Consider the following 17348-nt stretch of genomic DNA (forward strand, 5'->3'; position numbering starts at 1 on the left):
TTCACAAGGAATGTCAATATATCTGACAATGAAAACCGGTGGAACATTTGGACACATGAAACAGTTTTCTACACGAAAATACATCGCTCGCAAATAAGCCAGTGTCGATGCATACATGCGACGTGTTACAACTCGAGTGTGCATACACGTGTAATGAGTGTATGGGTATGTAGGAACGCGGTGGAAGAGCGGACATGCTTGGTGCACCATCGACATGCAAGCCTCGATCTTATCTGTGGTATTAGCAAGCATATCGGCTGGCAATAGCCGAGGGAAAAGTAAAGTTCGCGAGTGCTCCGAGCACTCGGGATCGTTTTAAGCTGTTCTGCATCGTCTCTGAAGCTGCTGCTGCTGCTGCTGCTGCTGTTACCGCGCTTCTTCTTCTTCTCCCTGCACCGACTGCCCTTATCGACGCAGGATCTTCAAACGGCAGGGAACTACTGTCTGTTATACCGATGCGCAGATGCGCCGCGATCTCTTGGCCCGTGAGCTTGGCTCATGCGCTCTCGATCACGCGACAAACGAGACCCCCAACCACCACCATCACCATCACCACCACAATACATAACCATTTGTACTCTGGTTTGTACCTTACAGCCCGTAATGGGCACTGCAGGGGTCATGAAAGAAAATCTCCCGCTCTCCAATAGCCACGAACGTTTACCGATCTTTTCGTTTTTCTGCCAAACGAAGGGAACCAAGATTATCGCTACAATTCCCTGAAATTACATTTTTACTTCACCTCTTCTCGAGTTCAAGATTGCTGGTCGTGACCAGGTAAGAGGCGTGAAAAATTATATCAATAGTATGTGAAACGACTTCTTATATAGTTTAGATCTGGAGTCCTCGTGGTTGGGTAATCCTTAAGGAGCGAAATTGAGGTGTGATAACCTTTCGTAACCAAGGTCTGAATTCCTCATAGTTTGCAGAAACTCAGACAATATCAATTTCATGAGTTTTAGCGTTCAGAAATTGAAAATCGAGAGCGAAACCTAGAAGACCGTGACACGTACAATCGTACTAATGGAAATGATGTTCCGAACCGATTTTAATGTATTCGTTTGAATCATTGTCCATGTTCCCACCCTTCCATGCGTGACTTTGGAAACATACGCTAATGTGAATAATAAAAATACACTGCCAGATATGCTAAAAGCTAAGAATTCTAAGCAATGCCACTAGAGTTTGTATTCAATACTTGCTAATTTGCCGAATTTTCCCAAGCATACCATTGACATAAGGAGTAAAAATGGTTTAGATAAAATATAAAATGGCCAAAAAATTGAAGACTAATATCAAGATGATGAGAAAGTTGCTCAAGAATTTTTATGAAAACTATCAACATCTTTTAACCCTGTGGATGAATGTGCCTGAAGTTTCGATCCATCAACTTTGATTACCAACTTATCTGGAATGAAAACTAGCAAGCTGGTAGCTATAATTTGAGAGTGCGGAATGATGAAATTGTCACCAAATACTGCATTCAACTATTGAAACTGTTTGGATCAGGTTTGAACGATCGAAACTTGAGGTGCATGTGGACTGACCAATTAGCTCATGGGTAAGCTGCATACGCTGCAGACATGCAACGCGTTACTATAAGGATCAGACGCACTTGATCCGAGTTTCTCGTGTCCTGACGTCAGTGGTAGTCGGAGGATGGATAGATCATAGGTGTATGCGGAGAGGAAGGCATGCGTAGAGACGCATGCATCGGTTAGGTAGGCACCATTTCGCGTAGCCCTTATTGAGGCACAGTTGGTGACGGTATCGCGAGCACATCGTCTGCGCGCTGGCCTTATGGCGGAGGCTCACTCCTCTCTCCACTCTCTGTTCCGTGGCGACGGGCAACGGCGATGGCGATGGCGCTTCGTTTCCAGAAGATAAAGGCGACGGCGACGACGCACGTGTGCGTGGAATCAGCCGCGGCATTGAGGGTGTGCGGTTCCAACGTAGACGGGAGCATCTCGGCGTGGCCGCTCTTATTCACGGACGCGAACCGCGAGGTAGAGAGAGAGAGAGGGAACCACCGCCCGCACGCTTCTCTCTCCCTTGCTCTCTCCTTTTCTCTCTTACCCTCTTTGCGACCAGCCGGCCGCGGGAGATCCATAGATAAGAGGATGGAACGAGGTGATGCGACTCGAGAGCTGCTCGCGCTCCCGACAACGACCACCGCGACAATCCTTTTTCTCCAAACTCTCTAGACATCCCTTCCCAAAATTACATCCCGTTCAAAGACGTATCACCGATGGGAATAAACCGCGATTCGCGTTACGACGTGTTGCGGTACGGAATTCTTAAACGCTTTGATTTTATACTCTCCTTATCACTACCCATCAATCTCTGTGGTAGGTGTATTCTTCTTATTACCGAAGACTCAAAAGATCGGATGTATCAACCATTTAACAAGGACAGTAGAGATTTCTGGACTCATTTTCAAATTCACCATCGAGTTGTAGGGTGAACCACATAATCATCGATCCTTAGTTTAACCAAATTACTTCCTTCATTCCATTCGAAAGTGAGTTTCAATGTAAACTGAGCACTGGACTAGCGTTCCCGCTGATTTTACCGCTGGTACAAGTTTTGGAATCGAATCTAGGTGCCGGGCTATTCGGCACTTTCCATCCTGAAGGTGAAACTAACGCCTGACTTACGATGACCATCTCTACTGTTCGCACGAAATGATGTTGACACGAGAATCCATCGGTGCATTATCAGGTCGGAAGGAGGTTTGCAAACAGAGGCACGTGCTCTGGTGCTCCATCATCTAAATCTCACGTAAAGCATGCGTGTGAGCATGATCGTGATTGCCGACTTGTGCAGTTATGACAAGATTTAATCGCAGGTACTCCTGGACTGTTTATCCTCAATAACAATTTCAATGAAGAAAAAAAACTACATATGCGACTCTCGTGACATAGGTGTACCTATGTAGTAAAAATTTGAAAACGGCAACAGCATGCAGGGAGCATCGCTCCGAAAACCACTTATGGAGTATTCAACAGGTTTCAGGAATTGGTATGGAGATGCAAGAGTTGAAATATAAAAGATTCACGGTAAGCAATGACGACTATACATAAAATTCATCCGGATTGAGTGGAACCAGGTGGCGAAAGGAGAAGAGAATGAAATAGAAGGTGATGCTCATACAGGCTATGAGGTATAATCGTTTGGAACAGAAGGCTCTAGGTATCGGATTTCATCGTCTTACACATACTGGCACAAGGCTCAGTGCCGAACATCATTGAAGATAAGCGAGCGATGAGAAAGAAGGCGTAGTGGAAGAAGGAGGAAGGACACGATCCTTGGAGAAATAAGAGGACCGAACGATACTCCTTGATATATATCGAGTCCTGGGAGTATATAGGCACTACATCAAGATACTAATTTGAACTCGAATCATACTAGTATATAACACACCGGAGAGCAGAGTTGAGATGATGCTGAAGAGGATATACCTACACGTTGTAGTATGTACAGCGCCGGGGCGCAGACTGTATCTCGGGCAAAGTTACCTCCCACATTATATCATCGCGTCCCGATCACGGGCTGAGAAAGGAGCTGCTGCTGCTGGGGTCCGTGTGTACATATATGCGTGTGAGTACCTACGAAATATAGTCGATGAGGAGAGAAAGCGATAAACTGCAGGGTAAGTATAACAAGAGAAGAAGAGAGTCGAACAAAGGGGGAAAAAACGACGGAGGAAGACAATTTTTAGAAAAAGAGCCCATGCGGCACGGAACTCCGTCGCTGTTCAAGGCGTCCCGAAATACCTGAAAATATCTGACGCGTATGAGCAGCGCCCGCAGTATCTGTGGTACCGCACATTCCTGTTAAAATAGCCATGGCGCCGCGCAGTGAGAATTATCTCACTCTGGAGATAACCCACATCGTTAACCATCGACATTCGGGCGCGGGCGGCTCGCTTCGAATTATCAGACCTTTCCGTTCGCGGGATTCCGGTCGTGAACCGCTCAGGACGAGACCGCAGACCGGCTCACGGTCGCCGACTCCTGCATGATCCTTTTCCACGAATTCCTTAATCCTGATCGACCTACGGCGAAGAGAGAGCGAACTCACCAAACGAATTAAGAGTTGAACAACCACTGGTTTGTATTCTTATCCTACTTACTCTTGGATTGGTTTTCAGTAAGGACTGACACGCGTTTAAGGACCACGGGAGGAAATCATCGAATTCACATGTTATTAGGCTTTTACATTTTTGAGGAACGATCAGAACCTGAATACACGAAAGAACCAAGTCGTGCTTTTTTAGAACAAATAGATGATTATAGTCATTTTCATGTGTGTTTCAAGTTTTTTTGATCGATCAATCTTGAACACTTGAAATTGTAAATGGAATGAAATTACCGAAAACAGAAGAACGGTTCGGTCCGATTCACGGCCGTAACTATACAATTATTTTTTGCATATCGGAAATTAGCATCAATGACCATTCGAGTTTGCTATCAAACTTGATTGATCAAAACTTCAGTTACATAGTTTCAGAATTGAGTGAAATGTTTCACGAGATTTTGAAAGTAGAGCAGTCGAAAAGCTATTGAACAAAATTGAAAAGGAACAAGTTAAATTTCGAACCGAAGACGACTTCTTGTCAGTCGACGTAACGGTTTTTCAACGCAACCGATTCTCAAATATCTTGAGGATTAACTTCGCCGCAACTCCTACACTTAAAATACGATAAAAATAGAATGGTGATGAGTGCACCGAGTGAATCCTAAATTGAAATCGAAGAAACAGATGACGGCTGGTGAACGCTAGAATTGGGGATCTTTTTAACGATCGGTATTCAAGTGGCGACCGCGTTGTTCAGGTTCTTGGAAGCCGTTCTTGAACGAGCAGTGGCTAACTATCGAACCGCGTCCACCTGACTTAGTACATCACAATTCAGGCACCTCAAGGTTGAATCTTAGCATCGATGACATCGTGAACAGAGAGGATAAGTGCATGGCATGGATGGATGGGCACCTTAACCTTGCACTGCAACATCTGCATCCACCAAAGCTACTAAAAAGGAAAGCCAGCGGCGTGGTTATCCTCACTCCGGTTGTCGCTGAGACGAACGTCTCTGGACTCTGAACTGCGAGTCTATCGTCTTCGGGATCTCGCCTAGTTAGGCCTCCAAGACCGCGGAGGTGGCCGCACTCCGCGCCTCTGATTTCCCGCACCGAAACCGATACGAGCGGACTGTGCGAGCCTCGTAAATACAGGCGCAAGAGGAAGAAGAAGAAGGAGAAGAACAAGAAGAAGAAGAGAAGGAAGAAGCTGAAGAGAAGGAGAACAAGAAGAAGAAAGGGAGAAGAAGGCGGCCTACAAATTGCTACACCGCATTGTAGTGTCACTCCAAGGCCCATACGCGAGCGCAACACGTGCGCAGCATCGCTGGAATGGTGTCCGACTAGGGCGGCCCTCCTTCCCTCTTCCCACCTCCTTTCCTACTGATCGCAGTGAGCAAACAGGCACCAAGGCACTCAGCCGGGATACCGCAGCTGGCCACCGTAGCTTCTCTCTGGACTGGGAACTCCTCCACGAGAATCGGGGTGCGACAGCCCGTCAGCCCGGTATCCTTCGCACATGTTTTTATAGGTGTTCAGACCATCCCCCAATCATTTCATTACACATACTGAGGCCATGTCAAGTTTGACACCGATCTGATGGGACTAAAACTTTCAGAGTTGAACCAGTAATCTGGGTGACTTTGACAGTCGGGAATAAAAGAGTGAAACTATGTATCTGAAATTTAGATCGATCGAATTTTGACGATGAACGATTCCATGTGTCAATTTCATATGTATAGCCTCGAGTTCACCATTACAGACTTTTGGATGGCCTAACAAGTTTTGTTTAGTCTTCAAGACCTTATGACCAGAGTTGTCGATCACAGCTTCGGGTACACGTGAAACCGGTTATACATTTTGAGCACCAAAGTCCAATGATTCATTAATCCGTCGAAAACCTCGTTTCGCACTCATGGCCACCTTCAATAGTCCAGTTGTATAAACACTTCGACAGTATCTTACTATCTTGCAATGAGTGTTTTTGATCGTAGATCAAATTAGAGTAGAAATACGGAACTGAAATACTCAGTTTACTGTCGAACGCTCAATGCACAGTGTGAAATACGAACCCAAGACAGGTTTGCAGATGTGGAAAGACTTTAACGAATCCTGAAGATGACCATGCGAAATATCTAGTGAATTTAAGAACTATTGGGGTTCCTGGTAAGATATCAAGAGACATGGCGTGTTCGACTTTCGACAACTTGAACGAGTGTAAGATTCAGGACGTGAGCTTTGGTTGATTTAAAGCGACTGTGAGTATGAATCATCATCCTCATTGTCCTCAGAAGAAAATTACTTTCGCATTACTCACACCGAATCTCTGCCTACTGATCTTCAAAGTAATCGATTATACATAACTAGCAACGACTCTGAACACGGATCTGGCGATGGTTGAGGATTTATCTTACCATTAGATCAATCATCGATCAGAAATTTAAATTCACAACAAATTTTCACTAACTGAGAATAGTCTAGCAGGTGTGAATTTGCACACGTTAGCGTATGTATCTTACAATATTACGATATCACAATATTATACAAGTTAAATTTAATCGAAAACACGTCCGAAGCTGAGGAGCGATCATGGGACTTGTGTTGTACAAAAGGCAAAAAGGAATTGTGTGGGACTGGATACGAAGGTGCACAACCACAGAGAACTGAACACTTTCGCAGATTATGTATGCATAAAATGTACCGCAATCATGAATATACAGCTAATATCAGCGCTCGGTTTAGGTGATTGTATGCGACCGTGTCCAACGTCCATGAGTGCACACGCGACTCAGCACAGCATTACTAGCGGTAAACCCGTTTACCGAACCACAGCACAGGCCACAGGCTTATATGACACATAGTACAATACGATATCACACGCTGAACGTCGACGACACGTCGTTTGTAAAATCGCGGTCTACAAGATAAATGACGACCGTTTCTGACCGCTCGACGAACGACAATTCAGTCCACGTTGTCTTCTTTCTACGCACCTTTTAATTCGAAAAAAGGAAGCTAGTGATCAAATCCACGGCCAAAAAGAACTCGCGATGTCAGCGAATGAATTTGTTTTCGGTCAATTGTACCATCAATTTAGGTACCGTCGGCAAAACTTTAATTAGATTTAAAATCCCCAACTAATCCTCGAAATTCACGAGGTTAAAGTTGCTAACGTAACACGGAGCAATAGGGGAAAAACCACTTTTTTAGAATTTTGGATTGACTTTGAAGGAGTACAAGTTCACAAAACATTAGCATAATTTGCTTTATCACGGTTTACGGAATTCCAGACTATCCTTAAGCTGCGAAATAACGAGTCCTCCTAACATGCGTTATTTCAATAAGCTTATTAACTGCAACCGCTTTGAAATTTAATATTATAGAGGGAATTATGCAATGTTTGATCTTTCCGAAGGATTTTGCTGAGGATTGCTCTTGATTTCTTTAGGTGATTTCACATGCTTTCCTTTTCAAAAAATATACGTTCAGACAATTGATCCGATATTTATCAATTCTTTTACTCTTTAAGGGGATGCTATACACGCCTTCGACATAGACTGGCATATTTCCAAATGAAGCTGAAGCTATCAGCTTCGTTATTTTAAAATATCCAAGACCACAAATTTCAAATGCGTAAAAGAGCATAAAAGCACAATCCGACATGCAAATCTGAATAGAAACATGCCAAAAAAATCTGGTTTCTTACAGAAATAAAAAAATGATATGAAGATTACAAATCGCGACAGTCAATTATAATTATTTCGTAAATATTATGCTATTTCTATATTTTTGCATGAAGCTAGATGTCTCCGGCACATTTTTGTTCAGGATTACATGTACAATTGACTGTTAGGTATGCCCTTTTTGGCATTTGAGATCCATGGATCTGGATATTTGGAAATATGTCAGTCTACGTCGGTCGAAATCGTTGGATAGCATCCCCTGAAATGTATACGGCATAATATTCTATTCAAAGCGATCTAAGACTTTGTAAGCTTATGAAACTCAATTCACCACCAACTGCTGACTATTAATAAGTATTCGAATCAGAATCGATGTTGTATTGAAATTAAATTTCTATCACCTTCGGTGTTCTCAGTCACTCAAAGATGGATTTTTTTTAAATAACTCTCATTCAACAAGTCAATCAACACACCGAATTGAACAAATTTTTTTCTACAAACTTCGCTGACGACGTTCAGCCACACCATTTTCGATTCTGCCAAACTTTTGCAACACGAAATTTTCCAACTTCTCGTGTACTTTTTACCGACGTTTTGCTGACTTCATCTTCGTGAATCACATACAATAAATCATCTGAATTGTAATGGAAAGATTATACAGAATTGCAACAGTTCGAGGGCAATAATCGCCGCATTCAATTCACACCGCAAACCTGTGCATCGAAATTAGCTGTTGCGTACAGGGCAATAATATTTAGACAACACCCAGCTACCGGTGTTTCGTACCCGCCTGCATCAATTAGGTCATGTGGGTATTACAGTTGTCCTCATCGAGAGTAGTACACGGTCAACAATTATTATTGACACGGTACACAGCCAACGCGTTTCGAAACATCAATTTGATTCCTGTACCGCGTGATCGTTGACACCACTATTAAAGTTTGCTCACGAAATTAGGGGAACCAGTTTACGGACTCGCTAATTACCTCCTGTATCGTTATACAGGAAATATATACAGGTATATACTCTGTGAGCACAACAAATTCGGTCACGCTGAGGATTTTTCTTCAAAACGTTTTATTAATATCGATACTTTTTGAAAAAAAAAAGATTATTCTAAACTCCAGATCAATAATCAAGTTTCAGGCTCGCTTAATTCAGTATATCATATTATATATTAACACAGGTAATAATTACAAGATAAAACTTATACTAGACTAATCGTGATTTTTATAGAACAACGTTGGTAGATTCTGCTGAGCCAAAATTTACTGACGATTTTTTTGTACTACGATTTTGTTTGCCTTGTTTTATGATACCATTCTACCGTTGGATTAATATCCTAATAACATTTATCCGTCTCACCGGCTATAATAGACGTGGAAAAGTTACTTTTCTGGAAAGAAAAAGAGATCGAAATCTACTTGCAAGTGCATAATTCACTTAATTTGCCACCTTTTTTTCAATACCATTGCTGCGCTTTTGTAGCATGCAATACAGGCTATTTATTATACCACGCTAATCAGGATAATTACTTTCATTATACTCGCTTTGCTGCGCTCCACACAGTCATTCGCAGTGCTGGAAAAGCATTTCAAGAACAACGGATAAGAAACCACGCATGCTTTCGCATTACCTATTCTCATCGTCAGTTTTTTAACTTGAAAAAAAAAATAATTGTTCTGTGGCACTTCATAATTTCATTGACGTGATGAATATAGAGATTATTGTGAAATGAAAATCGTTGTAATTAACCGCAGTGATTTTGGAATAATTGGGATATTTTTACATACATGATTAGAACAACTAAAGGAATGAGTTTTCTTATTTAAAGACGTTAAAAAATGAAGCGTTAGTTATAGGACTTGAAAATGACGGCTTACACAAAAATCTAAGCATCGTGTTAAAATGAAGACATTTTTATTGATTAGAACCGAAATTTTCGATCATTTTTGAGGGTTGAAATTTACACTTTATCGGAATTTATATTATTACACGAAATGTTTTGAGAAAAATTGAGGGTAGTTTGAACAATTTCCTAGTGAAATTGACGAACTTAATGACACGTCACATTATAATCAATGCCAGCGCAACGGAACAAAACGAAACAAAATAAAACAAAACGAAACGAAACGAAACCCAACCATACCCAACCTGACCGTCTCGCGCGGCATGGCACGCAAGAATTGGGGTAGCCCGGCACCATAGGGTGGAGGGAGGATCGGAAGAGCGGCGGAGGGGAGGCGTGAAGAGGAGCGATAATAGGGCGGGAATTTCAGGGGGACACGTGCTCGCTGCTTTAGCGTAACGCAACGCGACTCGACTCGACACGCGCTAATGCGCGCGGACGTTTGAATTCAATTTTTTAAATTCATGGAATTGAATTTGGCGCGCGCGCGAAAACGGTGAAATTCAAATGTCTATTGATTCCGTTACCGAAGAAGGATGAATTTGGTCAAGAATTTGATTCGCGTGTTGTTGCAGGGTTACGTAGAAAGTTTATAAACGAAGATAGAGAATGAAACGGTCTTGTAATGGGTTTTCTTTGTTTTGGTTAAATACGTACTAACTATGAGAAACATCGCGAAAACCGGAAACTATCAAGGAAACGGTTGAAAATACGTCCCACTGATTGATCTCATCACAGCCATACCTGCATGTGATGTTTTTTTAGTGAAAGGATACCAAGAAGAGAAAAGGTGGACGAAAATCGAGATAACAAAAAGAGGAGAAAACGAGGAAAGAGCAATACCGCACGCACGCGAGGTAAACACGACAAACGAATAAACACAGAGAAAGAAGGAGAGTAAGAGAAAAATGAACAATACGTATATATATATAAAAGCTTGAACGCTTAAAAGCGGAACACTCACGCTTTATTGGCTTTGGGTTGCTCTGCTTGCGGCGTGACATCCTCTTCGTTCTGCCATCACCAAATAAGCGGCAACATCGTCATGATTTTTGTATGTTTATTTAACAACAGTTGCAGATTGACGTTAATATGGATGTATAATACAGTGTATTTTGTATGTTTTAACTATGCAACTGACAACAATAATGACGATTGTTTCTATTGTTTTTATTGTTGCTTTTTTTATTGTTATTATTTATTACTTTTAATTATTTTTATCAATATTTCTATTATTACCATCGAATGAATCGAATAACTGTAACAACAGTGAAAAATATAAAATCACAAGAACAAAACTTTCGAACAATAAATGTTCAAAGATTCAAAAGACAAAAATAATGAATGACAAAACGTACGAATTAACGAAACAAACGATCACGTTTTACACAAGCATTTGCATAGCACGACACCGGGGACGAAGATGACATTAACAGAAGGATAAAGACTGATTAAACAAACAGTGATAAAAAATAATAACAAAACACAAAAAAAAAAGACGAACCACCGCAATTGGTAATTGATATAACACAAGAAAAAAAAACGAAGTCAGCGGATTCGTATTCGAATATTGCAACACGCACACTGCTGCTCAATTTTAGCGGGGAAGATTCGTTTTTAAATTTACACACAACTGAATGTGTATTACATAAACGTCAATTCGTAATTGGTTGTAAGAAAAAGCAAAAGGTGGGGAAAAAGATCGATTAAAACGAAAACTACACGACGCAGACACGCCTCTCTCTGTACAGTTTGACGAGTCTGTATTGTAAATTGTTTTCGTTATTCTTTTATTCTTATTACTTCGCTTGGTTCTCTACTTGTTTTCGATTTTTTGATTTACGAACGACGGACAGGGAGAGACAGATGGACAAACACACGTGGAAGTAAACCTCGGAAGAGACGGCAAGGCGCGTATTGTGATACTACATACGATACTACCGCCCCCCCATGCGGACACGCGGCGCCATTGACGTTTCCTCGGCCGCTGTCAGCGGGCAACTAAACAAACTTGAAGCCAAACAAAACTCCCCCACCAATTCTGTCTCTGTACAACACCGCTCGCCGCGCGTTTACTATGAACGCGCCGCTAACGCCGGACGACTTTGTCGGACGCCGACGGACCAGCGCCGGAAAATCTCGCACGGCGCGGTGATCGAGATCCTACCGAACCTACATCCTTAACTACAGTTGGTAACGCGCTTTGGAAAGCCGTATCGCCCTTCTTAACCGATGGCAGCGCATGGATCGCGGCATTATCGGCTGCTGGTAAGGGAAGAGAGAATTCTTACAGCGTCGAAAGTGGCCTAGTGCTTTCTTATTAACTGTAATACTAGACTTCAATTGAATACTTTTACACGATACGGAGGTTGGTTGGCCAAAAATCGATATTCTTGTTAATTTTATTATAAGATATTCGTGCATTGAGCATTTATCAAATTATTGTATTCGCAAACTACGAAGATTTCTTTGAAAGTAGTCAGTTAAATATTGCCACTCACTGATCATAATCGATATCAGTGTAGTGTTGTAAAATTAAATATTCAACGATGGCAGGATTGTATCGAAATGTATTTCTATGTAAATGTAAATGTATATATGTATATAGTAATTAAAGTGAAATCGAACGAATTTACTACATTTCAAACAATTTTAAAGCAAATCACAATGAAGTATGACATGTAAGACTTTGGTTATAATTTTGGTATTTTTGAAACTTATATTTTTTAAGAAATCAACACAGCTTATACGAATAGAATAAATTGATAAATATTCAATGTACGACTATCTCTTGAAGAAATTAATAATAAGGATTGATCTTGGTCTACAGATTGAACTAAGGATGGCGATTTCAAGGAACCGATTCTCTAATACCAATTTTGAACATTGAATCATTCTCATATCTGGAAACAATTGTTTCACTCAATTTATGCAGGCTAAGCCACGTTTTTTAGATAGTTGGGCACCTTAAGAAACCTTTTTTTTGATACCCCAATGTAGCATAGAATTTGAATTTCTTGATACGTCTTCTTACTTACTTATTTTCTTAATTCGACTGTTAATGAAGAAAAACTTATTTCTGATGTATCTTTAAAATTGATAAATATGTAAATTATATTGTAATTTTGTGTTCCGTTGGGAAACAGTGAAAAATTTGAGTATTTTAATTTTTAGGCCTTTCAATAATGTATCTTTAGTATAATATTGACGAATGAATATCACGTATAATTATATAACTTTTTTAAAATTGAAATTACCGATTAACTGAGCCTGAATCTTAAAATATTAAGACAGCGTAAAATTGATTTTGCATATACCGTTAATCCAATTATAACAACATTCTTTAAAAAAAAGTCCAAATGTATTTATATCACTGCGCGAGTAATAGTATTATTGTTTTTATTCATTTTTTACATATTTTTCAAGTGAAATGAAAATAAATGCACCAAACAAATAGATTAACGCTATAGATTATATAATATTTTGAAAATTTAATTCCATATATTTCGACAAATTGTCATTTTACAGGCATCATGCTTGATGTTTCATTACTGAAACATCAACAATCTTTATTAACCGACGATGCTGTACGTAATAATATAACCGCTTTCATAATAAAATAGTATCAAGCTTTTGGAATAGCAATGGACAGTGCACACATGATTGCGATGGCATTTGAATTACTGTTTGAATAACCGTAAAAGAGACGTATATCCAAGAATTCTAAATATTGTTTGAATAACGAAAAAATTCTCACGAAAAATAAAACAAACAACGTGAGAGGAAAAAAAAATACCAGTTCGATCAGACGTAGAAAATAGCCGCGTCTGAACAGGGCGTGGACACCAAGCGCAAATAAACTCTATACCCGTACAATATGTTGAAAATGTTTTACAAGTATATGAGTTTTAAGTCAAATGAAGATTATGAAATTAAGCATGAGAGCTAAAATTTTACGGAAAGATATTAAATATTCAATTTAACAAATTTATCATTGAATAACGTAGAGGTTGGAACAAGAGTTTTGACATTTTTTCAGAAACTTTACATTCGTATAAATGAATGCAAATGATATTATACACAATTGGTTTTGAAGAGTTGATTGAATCGAGAAAAACTCTAATTGTTCAAATAAATATAACTAACCTGCAAATTCACAAATGACTAGAGAATAATTTTGATACACATATTCAATGAAATTTGTTCGAGCGAAAATATATTGAAAAAAATATTGAATTCGATACCTAATTACTGTTATAATTTTTCGTGTATTTTTTTAATTCATTTGTCTCAGTAACTCTTGATCGTTGTTTAAACAACGATATGAATTATTAGCATATAGTGATGGTAATATAGCGGGATCGTAACGGTTATCGTAAATACAAGTATTCCTTGCACACTGAATTTAGCTCGCAGATGATAATCAAATGTCTCACGGTAATTCGAAGGTTAAAGAAATAAAATCAAAAGAAAAAATGTACCGCACGAGATTACCTGAAACTTTCCAAAAACGATAAGACTCAAGTTCATTAAAAAGAGGCTGCGCTTGGCTGATGTTTACAGTCGGCAAAGAAGAGCGTATTTGGCCAATTGCAATAACCGACGATCGCCGTATTTTGTTACTCGTGGAGCGAATCAGTCAGTAATAGAATCAGGGGGAGAAAAGCGCGAGACGGAAATTGGCACCTGCGGCAACCGCCGCGTGGATCCAAGTATAAACTGAACAGAGCGACGAGGCAATAACAAGAACAGCTGATTTCTGTCACCTCATTTCTGGCGCATATAGACATAGTAGGGTGTCAGACACAGTTGTACGCGCGTAAACGCAAACGAAATCGAGCGTCTCTCGTGCCACTCGAAGCGGCGGTCGTATGAATAATTCTATTGATGTGGAAAAAAAAAGTAGAGAGCGACTCTCTACGTCATCGCGTCGTCTCTGGTCACTGGACAATTATTGCGTTAACAGTGTGATCGTTACAATATCAATGCTCAATTTCATGGTACAGTATGTCTCGAGGCGGATTCTCGGAATTGAACGCTGTTCCTATTATAGATGGAATATTAATACACGGTTGCTTATTTCTATACTCGCGAATTGCGACATCATCGATCTCTCACATCTTCTTGCTTCCAGCAGCTGGTATCGCTCTTTCACGAGTACATATATATATATATAATAATGCTACACATACTTGATCGTATCGACTCAATCTTATCAATGGTATTGCCAACGAGCCGTATTTTATTTATTTGCTTTTTATCAACGACATTTTCTAACGTCAGCTAGTCCAGATATGTGCATGCATGGAAAACAACCTTCGGCATTCTTTACGCGTTTCTAACCACCACTTTTTTCTACTATTTCCTTCTCTCTCATTCGATTAATCTGACCTTTGTCGAATTTGCTGTTTCATTGACCACTCTTCGATTTCAAAAATTGTGTTCTCAGACTGGAATAAATTTTTTAAAACATCTATCCTAAGAAACTTTGAGACATATTAAGCTGCCCAATGTAAAAAACGTATGTAATTTGAAAATCTCCGGAAAATAAAGCCTCTTCATGAGTTCTTAGTTTTCATTCCAAAGACTTATAAGACTCTAGAAATGTACGCACGGCGTGTAATGGACATCTATTCACGCATCTATTGTTCGGCTGAATTTTTGCTTCATTCGACATTTCAGTGGTACTACGCGCAATATTTCGAAACCAGCGTGATTAGAAAATCATGAAAGAAATTAACGGTCGAAGAAGATAATGGATATGTTAATCAATTCGGGCATAATCGATTGTTTCGCATGATGATCTCCAGCCCGTGAAGTTCGTGAATTAACACGCCGCACACTTCTAACTCAAAAGGAAATAACTTGAAAAATTTAATTCTACAAAATAAAAAAGAGAATAGTGAGAAGAATCCGCTAAATTGGACTCGATCGTTCGTTTTGCTCTGGCCTCGAGCCGTCAAATCGAAGGTTCCGTACAGTGTTCTCGTTTGAGCAGAATTTATAATTCTAATGACGTTGTTTTCTATTTTTAATTTTGTTATTTAGGATCGCTGTAAAATGTGTTCTAATAAGATGTATTATTCCGTGAGGAAAAACTGGAATAAAAATAGACCCTCATCATCACTATAAAATGGGAAAACAAAGAGAAATATAAATGAAATGAACTGCGTATAAAATGCGATTACCGCGATACGTACTGTATGCACAAAAGGCATTTCACACTTCCAACACGGCACAGACGTCGGATCCAAAAAAATATCATTGAAATCTTGAATAAATTTTAGAGTGTTTGACTTCATTGACTTCACATGTACAAACTTTTTAGAACCGGTTATTGACCGATAACGATTAAATATTTCTGTGAAATTCGAGTTTTTAGTGGCGGAAGTATCAGTTTTGGAGCATTTTGAGTAAATTAATTTCACATATACGCAAACATTTCGGATTTCTCCCGAAAATGGACATGATGTGTAAATTAAGGAGAGTCCAAGTAATTTGAAAGAAAAGTTTTCGAATATCGGCAGTTTTTAATTCTATAAATAAACACCGAGGTTATCTTAATAATCAAATTCAAGGGGTGAATTGAAGGAGCTGTAACATTCCGCAAACAATCCAGAAGTCTTCAAATCTGTTTTCAGAGATAAACGCAATGAAATCAATCCGTATTTGTTATTTTTACCCAATATTCAAGAGATTAACAACTGAGGATTATTTATAAATATTGTCAACCCAGCTAATTGTGGCAAGAAATTGTTCTTTGACTCGAAAATAATCTTTGAGACGTATTTTGACTGACACAGAAGTTTCGAGAAGTAATCTTGCTGTAGGTATTGGAGCTTAGATAAGACATTATGTCTTGAGGACGTCTTAAAGTCGTTAAAGTCGTCTTAGCTTTTCGGATTGCGAACTGAAAAGTCTTGTTCACAAAAAGATGGGACTAAGGATGGCTGCAAAACGTGTTAATAATATTACACTTCCACAGGCATTTCTTCGGATTTTCACACCGCCTGAATTTTAGAAGGTTCTAGGACAAGGAAAACTTGAGTGAATCGAAACCATAGACGTAAAATTACACAAACCTGGATACCCAAGAAAGTGCTATAGGTATATGAAAGTCTTATTAGGAACCTGACGCTTTTGTTGGGCGTCTTTCTGAATTTCAGTACGTCTGCATTCTGGGAAGTTTGGACGTGGAAAACGTGAGAGAATCCAAACGACAGACGCCGAATCAAAACTTTGCTATAAATAAACGAGACACGGTGTGTGAAAACGCATTACAACCGCACGCTTGATGCGTGATCGAAACGAAAAACGGACACGGAGGTTCCTCGAGGTACCCCGAGGTGACGGAGGCTGGTCAATGGGCTCGACTTTGAGTGCATCTCTGTTCGATCCGAAGGTGGGGTCACGACTCTCATCGGTACGTTCGCGGCGGCGTGACGCTCGGGGTGCGCCATGACGTATCGACCGTACGCCACGCGGGGTGACGTCACGATCACGGCCTCAGTCAGGCCGCGAACACGTGAACAGCACGCCGGTGATCATGCGGTGACCAACTGGGAGCCGAGCGGTAATTGGCCGTTGGAGACGAGCCCCTCCTCGGGATTGGCCGATCGACCGCACGCTGCATGATCGGGCGCACACACCCGACAACAACACGTCCTGGGCTGCTGC

The 17348-nt window shown here is 40.2% G+C and overlaps 1 protein-coding gene across 4 annotated transcripts in view; it reads right to left on the reverse strand.

Moving 5' to 3' along the window:
* Window positions 1-11658, reverse strand: part of ush (Zinc finger protein ush) — a 123411-nt gene extending 111753 nt beyond the window's left edge. For 2 of the 4 annotated variants that reach the window (XM_069135936.1, XM_069135934.1), the window contains exons 1-2: window positions 11605-11658; window positions 10636-10929 (exon numbers count right to left, since the gene is read on the reverse strand). In XM_069135936.1, the coding sequence (XP_068992037.1) occupies window positions 10636-10675 (40 nt within the window). In that variant the 5' untranslated portion in view covers window positions 10676-10929; window positions 11605-11658. Of the gene's footprint in view, window positions 1-10635; window positions 10930-11029; window positions 11177-11563 lie in introns of those variants that run through there. The other 2 variants (XM_069135935.1, XM_046625204.2) reach the window with 2 other exon arrangements.
* Between the last annotated feature and the right edge of the window lie 5690 nt (window positions 11659-17348).

Source organism: Neodiprion pinetum, chromosome 5, assembly GCF_021155775.2.
Source record: "Neodiprion pinetum isolate iyNeoPine1 chromosome 5, iyNeoPine1.2, whole genome shotgun sequence".
In the NCBI taxonomy this organism is placed as follows: Eukaryota; Metazoa; Arthropoda; class Insecta; order Hymenoptera; family Diprionidae; genus Neodiprion; species Neodiprion pinetum.